The sequence below is a fragment of the Salvelinus namaycush genome, unplaced genomic scaffold, assembly GCF_016432855.1.
Source record: "Salvelinus namaycush isolate Seneca unplaced genomic scaffold, SaNama_1.0 Scaffold157, whole genome shotgun sequence".
NCBI classification, from domain to species: Eukaryota; Metazoa; Chordata; class Actinopteri; order Salmoniformes; family Salmonidae; genus Salvelinus; species Salvelinus namaycush.
Window position 1 is genome coordinate 219,126 of NW_024058308.1, and position 14,269 is coordinate 233,394.

Consider the following 14,269-nt stretch of genomic DNA (forward strand, 5'->3'; position numbering starts at 1 on the left):
CAGGACCAGGAAACACTGCTCTAGGGCTAGGACTACTACAGGACCAATGAATGAGTGTGGTGCCATGACTACAATTATTCAAGCCCAGGACGAAACTGTGCCATTGTACCCTTGAGCAATGCCCTTAACCCCCCACTTGCTCTCTAGCCAGGGATGTTGCACTGCAGGGTGTTTGGAGAAGCATAAGACACATTTCTGTTCTAACCAATGGACAATATAGTATCTATTCTCTCCATGGTCTTGTCTCAAGATGACTCTTCGCACATCTCTACAGCCACACCACTGTTGCCTCTACTGCACAAGTATTCCATGTGTTGTACTACACTGCTATTACTGTGTGTATGGCTACTATTTCAGTGTGCTATGTAAACTATCCTGTATTTGTATTTATTAGGGCTTCCAGGGCAGCAAGAAAACTTTACAGATGTCACTACTGCAGCTAATTTAGATGATTGATGCATTCATTCTATAATTGAAGACATTTATTCTTGTGAGTACTGATTTATTTACTATGTATTATTATTATTTGCCTTTCCGAATGGCGCAGCGATCTAAGGCACTGCATCTCAGTGCTAGAGGCATCACTACAGACACCCTGGTTCGAATCCAGCCTGTATCACGACGTGATTGGGAGTCCCATAGGGCGGCGCACAATTGGCCCAGTGTTGTCCGGGTTTGGCCTACCGGGGAACAGTGGGTTAACTGCCTTGTTCAGGGGAAGAACGACAGATTTTTACCTTGTCAGCTCGGGGATTCGATCCAGCAACCTTTCGGTTACTGGCCCAACACTCTAACCACTAGGCTACCTGCCACCCCAAACAATAATAACACAATAACAACAATAATACTATTAACAATACTAATAAAAATTATTATAATACATAGTATTTATATAGTGACTTTCAAGGACCCAACAGTCTCTCCCCAGCTTCCTCTTTCTGAGGCTCCACCTCAATAAAGAATGTTTTAAACATCTGACCCTGGTTGGCTGACCCCAGCAGCTCTTGGCTTCTATCCTGATCCTCATACTAACGTACCACAAGATAATAGAACAATGAGTACTGACTCACTGCTAACACTCTGCCTTGAAGTAGATGCTAACACTGTGCCTTCCGGTAGATACACATACTGCTAACCACACTGACTGGCAAAGTATACTGATACATTAATGACTATACACACTTTTATGTTTTCTTGAAAGTAAGCACATATTTATCGGAAGATAGGATCTGTTTCAGAGAATGAACGGTGGAAATATGCCTCACACTTCTGGTCGCCCTTCGTATGATTTATTTTTATTCAGAGACGTGTCAGTCTAAGATGTTCTGCCATTGCAGGCTGTGCTGCTCGGGGAAGGAAACTATGTATGGGCTTGTGGTTAAAGTGACAGACAGACCCACATGAAGTGCAAGAAATGTTTAACTTGGTTGAGAGTAGGCAACTTTTGACCCTGTCTGTCAGCGTGAGTTTAAGCCTCTTTTAGGGTGTGAGGTTACAGCACACGGGTAAACAAAGGAGAAATAAGGAGACACAAACACACAGTAGTCGTACCTTGCAGCCTTCACAGGCATGGACTCCGTAGTGGAAGCCAGAAGCTTTGTCTCCGCAGACTCGACACTCTATGTTGAGTAGGGAAGCGGTGGTGTCGTCCTGTAGCTTGGAGTAGAGAGGACTGCTGTCTGAGTGCTGGGGAGGAGACTCTGGCTCCAGCTTTATACAACCTGAGGGACAGAACAGACACAGAACTTTATACAACCTGAGGGATAGGAGAGACATAGACAGAGGTTTATACAACCTTCGGAACAGGTCTCACCGTGTTCCTCCTGAACCTTGCTGTGGTTGTACATGTGGTCCATGTATGAAAGGTGGTGGCCCAGGGCAGGGCTGGAGCCAGGGCTGGGGCAGGGCTGGTAACCCTGGCCAGGTCTAGGGCTGAGGTGACTGGGGCTGTAGCTGGGTTGGTAGTGGTGGGCCTGGGTGGGTCTGGGGCTGTGGCTGGCTTGGTAGTGGTGGGCCTGGGTGGGTCTGGGGCTGTGGCTGGCTTGGTAGTGGTGGGCCTGGGTGGATCTGGGGCTGTGGCTGGCTTGGTAGTGGTGGGCCTGGGTGGGTCTGGGGCTGTTGCTGGCTTGGTATTGGTGGGCCTGGGTGGGTCTGGGACTGTGGCTTGCTTGGTAGTGGTGGACCTGGGTGGGTCTGTAGCTGGAGATGGTGGGTCCGTGTTCGTAGTCCAGGCTAGTGTAATCCAGGGTGGTGAATGGTTTCATATCCAGAGAGTGAGAACTGTCATCAAGCTCCTCCAGGTGTACAGGGGTCAGACTGATGCCCATTGGCCATGCGAGGAGCTGGGTATCCACCATGTCTGTTAGAGGGGAAGGGGGAGGGAGAGAGAGTCAGGATCTGTGTGTGTGACAATGTGGTAAAAGACTAACTGATACAAAACATATTGAGCCCTCCCTTCTGCTTCCCTCAGGCTTGTCAATGTGAGACCATTTCAGACTGAGATTGAAAACATATTGAACTATACCGCTGATACAAGTCCTCCCTTCTGTTTCCCTCAGGCTTGTCAATGTGAGACCATTTCAGACTGAGATTAAAAAGATATGTGAGCTCTTTGTTGTTCTGTAATAAACCTTCTGCATGCTTGCCATCAATACCATTTGAGACCCTCTTATTCCTACTAGTCTACAGAACTGTGTTCATAGTAGGGACCCTCCTAGTGAAGTCTACAGAACTGTGTTCATAGTAGGGACCCTCCTAGTGAAGTCTACAGAACTGTGTTCATAGTAGGGACCCTCCTAGTGAAGTCTACAGAACTGTGTTCATAGTAGGGACCCTCCTAGTGAAGTCTACAGAACTGTGTTCATAGTAGGGACCCTCCTAGTGAAGTCTACAGAACTGTGTTCATAGTAGGGACCCTCCTAGTGAAGTCTACAGAACTGTGTTCATAGTAGGGACCCTCCTAGTGAAGTCTACAGAACTGTGTTCAATCTCCGAACTGAACATATCCTGTGAGATAGTGAACTGAACTCTAACTTGGTTGACCCCCAATCAGCGACTGATGAAACCCACTGCTCTGAACCCATGTGATGTTACACTCAACTTTATATAACCAAGGCTATCCTTCACTATTAACAGATACCAGGGGAAATACTACTTCTCAAAACAAACAGATAATTTATAACATGGGGTCTAACAGTACCAGGCCCTAGTAGTAGTCTAAGCAGATAGATCATTTATAACATGGGGTCTAACAGTACCAGGCCCTAGTAGTAGTCTAAGCAGATAGATCATTTATAACATGGGGTCTAACAGTACCAGGCCCTAGTAGTAGTCTAAGCAGATAGATCATTTATAACATGGGGTCTAACAGTACCAGGCCCTAGTAGTAGTCTAAGCAGATAGATCATTTATAACATGGGGTCTAACAGTACCAGGCCCTAGTAGTAGTCTAAGCAGATAGATCATTTATAACATGGGGTCTAACAGTACCAGGCCCTAGTAGTAGTCTAAGCAGATAGATCATTTATAACATGGGGTCTAACAGTACCAGGCCCTAGTAGTAGTCTAAGCAGATAGATCATTTATAACATGGGGTCTAACAGTACCAGGCCCTAGTAGTAGTCTAAGCAGATAGATCATTTATAACATGGGGTCTAACAGTACCAGGCCCTAGTAGTAGTCTAAGCAGATAGATCATTTATAACATGGGGTCTAACAGTACCAAGCCCTAGTAGTAGTCTAAGCAGATAGATCATTTATAACATGGGGTCTAACAGTACCAGGCCCTAGTAGTAGTCTAAGCAGATAGATCATTTATAACATGGGGTCTAACAGTACCAGGCCCTAGTAGTAGTCTAAGCAGATAGATCATTTATAACATGGGGTCTAACAGTACCAGGCCCTAGTAGTAGTCTAAGCAGATAGATCATTTATAACATGGGGTCTAACAGTACCAGGCCCTAGTAGTAGTCTAAGCAGATAGATCATTTATAACATGGGGTCTAACAGTACCAGGCCCTAGTAGTAGTCTAAGCAGATAGATCATTTATAACATGGGGTCTAACAGTACCAGGCCCTAGTAGTAGTCTAAGCAGATAGATCATTTATAACATGGGGTCTAACAGTACCAGGCCCTAGTAGTAGTCTAAGCAGATAGATCATTTATAACATGGGGTCTAACAGTACCAGGCCCTAGTAGTAGTCTAAGCAGATAGATCATTTATAACATGGGGTCTAACAGTACCAGGCCCTAGTAGTAGTCTAAGCAGATAGATCATTTATAACATGGGGTCTAACAGTACCAGGCCCTAGTAGTAGTCTAAGCAGATAGATCATTTATAACATGGGGTCTAACAGTACCAGGCCCTAGTAGTAGTCTAAGCAGATAGATCATTTATAACATGGGGTCTAACAGTACCAGGCCCTAGTAGTAGTCTAAGCAGATAGATCATTTATAACATGGGGTCTAACAGTACCAGGCCCTAGTAGTAGTCTAAGCAGATAGATCATTTATAACATGGGGTCTAACAGTACCAGGCCCTAGTAGTAGTCTAAGCAGATAGATCATTTATAACATGGGGTCTAACAGTACCAGGCCCTAGTAGTAGTCTAAGCAGATAGATCATTTATAACATGGGGTCTAACAGTACCAGGCCCTAGTAGTAGTCTAAGCAGATAGATCATTTATAACATGGGGTCTAACAGTACCAGGCCCTAGTAGTAGTCTAAGCAGATAGATCATTTATAACATGGGGTCTAACAGTACCAGGCCCTAGTAGTAGTCTAAGCAGATAGATCATTTATAACATGGGGTCTAACAGTACCAGGCCCTAGTAGTAGTCTAAGCAGATAGATCATTTATAACATGGGGTCTAACAGTACCAAGCCCTAGTAGTAGTCTAAGCAGATAGATCATTTATAACATGGGGTCTAACAGTACCAGGCCCTAGTAGTAGTCTAAGCAGATAGATCATTTATAACATGGGGTCTAACAGTACCAGGCCCTAGTAGTAGTCTAAGCAGATAGATCATTTATAACATGGGGTCTAACAGTACCAGGCCCTAGTAGTAGTCTAAGCAGATAGATCATTTATAACATGGGGTCTAACAGTACCAGGCCCTAGTAGTAGTCTAAGCAGATAGATCATTTATAACATGGGGTCTAACAGTACCAGGCCCTAGTAGTAGTCTAAGCAGATAGATCATTTATAACATGGGAAAGTGTTAAGATGAAATCTAACAGTACCAGACCATAGTAGTAGTCTAAGCAAAGAGCTCTTGGAAATACTGTGTGTACATATTTAGTTATTTAAACATGTAATTGTGTTTTATTGCATATATGTGGTGGTTTTGACCCACAGACTAGCAGATAAACTGGCACGTCAACTCTTTTTGGCTTGGCAAGCTAGCTGGCTAATAATTTTTGATCAAATGATGCATGACCTGTCACCAACGTCAATGGTTGTGAAGATGGGGAAAGGTCTGTCCGTGATAAAGAGATGTTCTGCTTTTTTCACACTCAACAAAGCAAGTCCTGCAGGCTCTAGTTTTATCTTATCTTGATTATTGTCCAGTCATATGGTCAGGTGCTGCAAAGAAGGACCTAGTTAAGCTGCAGCTGGCCCAGAACAGAGCGGCACGTCTTGCTCTTTACTCTTATCAGAGGGCTGAGATAAATACTATGCATGCCAGACTCTCTTGGCTAAAAGTAGAGGACAGACTGCGTAGCTTCTTGTTTTTATAAGAAACATAAATGTGTTAAATTCAAATTGTTTGCATAGTCAACTTACAAACAGCTCTGACACACACACGTACCCCACCAGACATGCCACCAGGGGTCTTTTCCCAGTCCCCAAATCCAGAAGAAATTCAAGAAAGTGTATAGTATTAAATAGAGCCATTTTGCTCAAATGAACATCAAATCTGGTTTAAAAAAACAGATACACACCTCACGGAACAAGACCTCTCCCCTATTTGACTTAGTTTGTGTGTATGTATTGATATGTAGGCTATGTGTGCCTTTTTTACATTTGTAATTCTGTCCTTGAGCTGTTCTTGTCTATTAATGTTCTGTATTATGTTTCATGTTTTGTGTGGACACCAAGAAGAGTCGTTTTATTTATTTATTTATTTATTTGCACCAAAGACAAGTAATAGACAACAATACAGGTAAAACAATTATTTAAAAAAAAATGATGTGCAGGTGTGGTTGGAAACCCAAGGGCTGATATAAATTCCACACCACAAAAACACAATATACAACACAAGTACAAAAATGAAAAAGGTTTTTAGGTATTATTTATTCGCACAAAAGAAAAGAAGTGAGACAAAACAGTACAGATAAAAACTGGTAAAAACAGTGTGCAGGTGAGGTTGGAAGACCAAAAGGGCTGATATGAAAACCACACCACAAATATAAGAACAAAAAAAAAATCTGTTAATAATATACTAATATACTCAGTAAACAGGATAAAACATGTTTGATTATGTGTGTGCGTGCATGTGCGTGTGTGAGTGTTACGCTACATGGAGGGGATTATTGGGTAGTTTGGTTCATCAGGCTGACCCCAAGTCTTCGCTTGAAGTTATTGAGGGATGATGGGGTTTTGACAACGTGAAGATAAGAATTCCAGATTATGGTACCTTTGTATCTGACAGTAAATTCTATATGTGAGGTGTGGCAGTGGGGAGGGTGAAGGTTATCACAGTGTCTTGTGTTATATAGATGGATTCTTTGTAATGGCGCCGGAGGGGATGGCCGCCGTTTTACGTTCTCCAAACCAACTGTGCTATTTAGAAGAAAAAATAGCGTTATTTTAACTTATTTTGTACATAATGTTGCAGCAACCGTCACTTATGACCGAAAATAACTTGACATCAGAACAGCGATTTAAAGAATAAAAGGGACGGAGGTCAGGCTGCCTTCTGAGAATTTGTAGGCGAGTGAGTAAATCCCTCTACCATCAGTCCTATTAGCCAATCATTGGATAACAAAATGAATGAGCTCCGATCAAGGATATCCTACCAACGGGACATTAAAAACTGTACTATCTTTTATGTTTCACCGAGTTGTGGCTGAACGACGACATGGATAACATCCATCGGCAAGATGGAACAGCTGCCTCCGGTAAGACAAGGGGTGGTGTTGTGTCTATTTGTAAATAACAGCTGCCTCCGGTAAAGACAAAGGGTGGCGGTCTGTGTCTATTTGTAAATAACAGCTGCCTCCGGTAAAGACAAAGGGTGGCGGTCTGTGTCTATTTGTAAATAACAGCTGCCTCCGGTAAGACAAGGGGTGGTGTTGTGTCTATTTGGAAATAACAGCTGGTGCACTATATACCAAGAGTTTTTATCTATATTTTTCCCACCACAAACCGATGCTGGCACTAAGACGGCACTCAACCAGCTGTATAGGGCCATAAACAAACAAGAGAAATGCTCATCCAGAGTGGCTGGGGACTTTAATGCGGGGAAACTTAAATCCATTTTACCTCATTTCTACCAGCACATTTGGGGCAGCAGGTAGCCTAGTGGTTAGAGCGTTGGTCCGGTAGCAAAAAGGTTGCTTGATCAAATCCCCAAGCTGACAAAGTAAAAATCTGTCATTCTGCCCCTGAACAAGGCAGTTTCTGAAAGGGCAACCATGGAACATTCATGACTGAGAGAAGACAGATAATGAACAAGGTGGTCATGATTTTTAGGAAGATTGAACATTCAATTGAAAAGGTAGAAAATCCGCTTGTCTTGGACTTAGATACATTGCTATACAGTTTGTTAAATTGCTTATCATAGTAATCACAAGTGATAGACACATCTCTGGTAAATCTCAGGAAATTTTCATCTGGATCAACACAATCATTATATTTATTGTTGGCTTCATTAATATCTAATGTTATTAGAGTTGAAATCCTGCCCAACTAAGAGAGATATTCACTTTTGGAATCATCCAGAGTGGAACGGAAAAATGCATGTCCAATACAACCATACATTTGTGTTAGTTTTATCAATAGGGGTGCACTTCCTATAGAATGAACATTGACACAGTCCACATAACACCATCCTGATTGCTTCAGGATGGCACCGACAGAGATGGCCGTCTCGCTTCGCGTTCTTAGGAAACTATGCAGTGTTTTGTTTTTTTATGTATTATTTCACCACTTCCGAGTGTACTACTCGCCAATGTCCAGTCTCTTGACAACAAGGTAGACAATATTCGAGCAAGGGTTGCCTTCCGGAGAGACATCAGAGATTGTAACATTCTCTGTTTCACGGAAACATGGCTCACTCAGTTCTAATTTTTGTTTTAACAGACCAGAGGACATTTCTCCAAAAAGTACGATCTTTGTCTCCATGTGCAGTTGCAAACCGTAGTCTGGCTTTTTATGGCGGTTTTGGAGCAGTGGCTTCTTCCTTGCTGAGCGACCTTTCAGGTTATGTCGATATAGGACTTGCTTTACTGTGGATATAGATACTTTTGTACCCGTTTCCTCCAGCATCTTCACAAGGTCCTTTGCTGTTGTTCTGGGATTGATTTGCATTTTTCACACCAAAGTACATACATCTCTAGGAGACAGAACGCGTCTCCTTCCTGAGCAGTATGATGGCTGTGTGGTCCCATGGTGTTTATACTTGCGTACTATTGCTTGTACAGATGAATGTGGTGCCTTCAGGCGATTGGAAATTGCTCCCAAGGATGTAACATACTTTTGGAGGTCTACAATTATTTTTCTGAGGTCTTGGCTGATTTCTTTTGATTTTACCTATGATGTCAAGCTAAGAGGCACTGAGTTTGAAGGTAGGTCTTGAAATACATCCACAGGTACACCTCCAATAGGCTAATTGACATGAATCAATCAGAAGCTTCTAAAGCCATGACATAATTTTCTGTAATTTTCCAAGCTGTTTAATAACTTCTTAGGGCTAGGCCCCTTTTTTCTCCACTTCCTGTCTGAATGACGTGCCCAAAGTAAACTGCCTGTAGCTCAGGCCCTGAAGCCAGGATATGCATATAATTGGTACCGTTGGAAAGAAAACACTTTGAAGTTTGTAGAAATGTTAAAATAATTTAGGAGAATATAACACAATAGATATGGTAGGAGAAAATCCAAAGAATAACAATGTAACTAGTCTGGTAAAACACACCCTGCTATTACAACGTAACTGTGGTCTGGGAAATGACAAGATTAAGACACAGTGCTGTCAGCATCAATGAGATGTTGTTGTTCCACTGAAGGACTCCTTCCTGCAGGAATGAAGGTGTACACCACAGACTCCACCCTATAGACTACACACGAGAGTACACACTACAAAATAGACTACAGACTACATACTGCAGACGACACACTACAGACCAGACTACACACTACAAATGACACACTATACACTAGACTGTACACTACACACTACCGACTGCTACCTACAGATGACACACTTCACACTACTACCTACAGATTACACACTACAAACTACAATCTACAGATTAGACTGTAGACTCTATACTATATGCTACACACAATATACTACACACTAGACACTACAGATTACACAATAGACGACATATTACAGACTATATACTCCTCACTATAGACTACACATTACAGATCACTCACTATATACTCCACACTACAGACTCCACACTGTAGACTACACTAAAAACTACACACTAAATGCTCCACACTCCACACTATAGATTACACACAGGAGACTAACGATTACGCACCATAAACTACACAAAAGACGACATACTACACAAGACTACAGATTACACTTCAGATTACACACTTCACACTACACATTACCACTACATACTATAGACTACACACTACAGAATACACACTATAGACTACACTCTACAGACTATAGACTACACAATATAGACTACACACTTCATAGTACAGACTACACACTTGACCACACAATGCACAATATAGACTACGGACAACACAATACCGTCTACACATTACATACTACACATTACAGACTTCATACTTCTAACACACTACACAATATACTACACATTACAACTACAGACTAAACATTAACATTAGACTACAGACTAAACACTAGACTACACAATATACTACACACTATATTACACACTACAGACATGACACTACATAATATAGACTAAAGACTACAGATTAGACTACACATTACGGTCTTCACACTACACATCACAATTCTAACTACACACTACAAACTGCAGACTACACATTACCACTACAGACTACTCATTAGACTATACACTACAGACTACTCATTAGACTATACACTACACTACAGACTACTCATTAGACTATACACTACAGACTATTAGACTACACACTACACTACAGACTATTAGACTACACACTACAGACTATTAGACTACACACTACAGACTACTCATTAGACTATACACTACAGACTACTAATTAGACTATACACTACAGACTATTAGACTATACACTACAGACTACTCATTAGACTACACACTACAGACTACTAATTAGACTATACACTACAGACTACTAATTAGACTATACACTACACTACAGACTACTCATTAGACTATACACTACAGACTACTAATTAGACTATACACTACACTACCGACTACTAATTAGACTATACCCTACAGACTATTAGACTACACACTACACTACAGACTATTAGACTACACACTACAGACTATTAGACTATACACTACAGACTACTCATTAGACTATACACTACAGACTATTAGACTACACACTACAGACTATTAGACTACACACTACAGACTACTCATTAGACTATACACTACAGACTACTCATTAGACTATACACTACAGACTATTAGACTACACACTACAGACTACTCATTAGACTATACACTACAGACTATTAGACTACACACTACAGACTACTCATTAGACTATACACTACAGACTATACACTACAGACTACTAATTAGACTATACCCTACAGACTATTAGACTACACACTACACTACAGACTACTAATTAGACTATACACTACAGACTACTAATTAGACTATACACTACACTACAGACTACTAATTAGACTATACACTACAGACTATTAGACTATACACTACAGACTACTCATTAGACTATACACTACAGGCTACTCATTAGACTATACACTACAGACTATTAGACTACACACTACACTACAGACTACTAATTAGACTATACCCTACAGACTATTAGACTATACCCTACAGACTATTAGACTATACCCTACAGACTATTAGACTATACCCTACAGACTATTAGACTATACACTACAGACTATACCCTACAGACTATTAGACTATACACTACAGACTACTAATTAGACTATACACTACACTACAGACTACTCATTAGACTATACACTACAGACTACTCATTAGACTATACACTACAGACTACTCATTAGACTATACACTACAGACTACTCATTAGACTACACACTACAATACAGACTACTCATTAGACTACACACTACAGACTACTCATTAGACTATACACTACACTACAGACTACTAATTAGACTACACACTACAGACTATTAGACTATACACTACAGACTACTAATTAGACTATACACTACAGACTACTAATTAGACTATACACTACAGACTACTCATTAGACTATACACTACAGACTATTAGACTACACACTACACTACAGACTATTAGACTACACACTACAGACTATTAGACTACACACTACAGACTACTAATTAGACTATACACTACAGACTATTAGACTACACACTACAGACTACTCATTAGACTATACACTACAGACTACTAATTAGACTATACACTACAGACTATTAGATTACACACTACACTACAGACTACTAATTAGACTATACCCTACAGACTATTAGACTATACACTACAGACTACTCATTAGACTATACACTACAGACTATTAGACTACACACTACACTACAGACTACTAATTAGACTATACACTACAGACTATTAGACTACACACTACACTACAGACTACTCATTAGACTATACACTACAGACTACTAATTAGACTATACACTACAGACTATTAGACTACACACTACACTACAGACTACTAATTAGACTATACACTACAGACTATTAGACTACACACTACAGACTACTAATTAGACTATACACTACAGACTACTCATTAGACTATACACTACAGACTACTAATTAGACTATACACTACAGACTACTAATTAGACTATACACTACAGACTACTAATTAGACTATACACTACAGACTACTCATTAGACTATACCCTACAGGCTACTAATTAGACTATACACTACACTACAGACTACTCATTAGACTATACACTACAGACTATTAGACTACACACTACACTACAGACTACTAATTAGACTATACCCTACAGACTACTAATTAGACTACACACTACACTACAGACTACTAATTAGACTACACACTACACTACAGACTACTAATTAGACTATACCCTACAGACTATTAGACTATACCCTACAGACTATTAGACTATACACTACAGACTACTCATTAGACTATACACTACAGACTACTAATTAGACTATACACTACAGACTACTCATTAGACTATACACTACACTACAGACTATTAGACTACACACTACATTACAGACTACTAATTAGACTATACACTACAGACTACTAATTAGACTATACACTACACTACAGACTACTCATTAGACTACACACTACAGACTACTAATTAGACTATACACTACAGACTACTCATTAGACTATACACTACAGACTACTAATTAGACTATACACTACAGACTACTCATTAGACTATACACTACAGACTACTCATTAGACTATACCCTACAGACTACTAATTAGACTATACACTACACTACAGACTACTCATTAGACTATACACTACACTACAGACTACTCATTAGACTATACACTACAGACTATTAGACTACACACTACACTACAGACTACTAATTAGACTATACACTACAGACTATTAGACTACACACTACAGACTACTAATTAGACTATACACTACAGACTATTAGACTACACACTACAGACTACTAATTAGACTACACACTACAGACTACTCATTAGACTATACACTACAGACTATTAGACTACACACTACACTACAGACTACTCATTAGACTATACACTACAGACTATTAGACTACACACTACAGACTATTAGACTATACACTACACTACAGACTACTCATTAGACTATACACTACACTACAGACTACAGACTATACACTACACTACAGACTACTCATTAGACTATACACTACAGACTATTAGACTACACACTACACTACAGACTACTAATTAGACTATACCCTACAGACTACTAATTAGACTACACACTACACTACAGACTATTAGACTATACACTACAGACTATTAGACTACACACTACAGACTACTCATTAGACTATACACTACAGACTACTAATTAGACTATACACTACAGACTACTAATTAGACTATACACTACAGACTATTAGACTACACACTACACTACAGACTACTAATTAGACTATACACTACAGACTATTAGACTACACACTACACTACAGACTACTCATTAGACTATACACTACAGACTATTAGACTACACACTACAGACTACTAATTAGACTATACACTACAGACTACTAATTAGACTATACACTACACTACAGACTATTAGACTACACACTACACTACAGACTACTCATTAGACTATACACTACACTACAGACTACAGACTATACACTACACTACAGACTACTCATTAGACTATACACTACAGACTATTAGACTACACACTACACTACAGACTATTAGACTACACACTACAGACTATTAGACTACACACTACAGACTACTCATTAGACTATACACTACAGACTACTAATTAAACTATACACTACAGACTATTAGACTACACACTACACTACAGACTACTAATTAGACTATACACTACAGACTATTAGACTACACACTACAGACTACTAATTAGACTATACACTACAGACTACTCATTAGACTATACACTACAGACTACTAATTAGACTATACACTACAGACTACTAATTAGACTATACACTACACTACAGACTACTCATTAGACTATACACTACAAACTATTAGACTACACACTACACTACAGACTACTAATTAGACTATACCCTACAGACTACTAATTAGACTACACACTACACTACAGACTACTAATTAGACTACACACTACACTACAGACTACTAATTAGACTATACCCTACAGACTATTAGACTTAAC

At 40.0% G+C, this 14,269-nt stretch overlaps 1 protein-coding gene across 2 annotated transcripts in view; it reads right to left on the reverse strand.

Moving 5' to 3' along the window:
* pparg (peroxisome proliferator-activated receptor gamma) overlaps nucleotides 1-14,269 on the reverse strand; it is a 137,108-nt gene that overhangs the window by 84,470 nt on the left and 38,369 nt on the right. Inside the window, exons 2-3 of one of the 2 annotated variants that reach the window (XM_038983283.1) lie at nucleotides 2,075-2,359; nucleotides 1,552-1,721 (exon numbers count right to left, since the gene is read on the reverse strand). In XM_038983283.1, the coding sequence (XP_038839211.1) occupies nucleotides 1,552-1,721; nucleotides 2,075-2,359 (455 nt within the window). Of the gene's footprint in view, nucleotides 1-1,551; nucleotides 1,722-1,813; nucleotides 2,029-2,074; nucleotides 2,360-14,269 lie in introns of those variants that run through there. The other variant, XM_038983282.1, reaches the window with a different exon arrangement.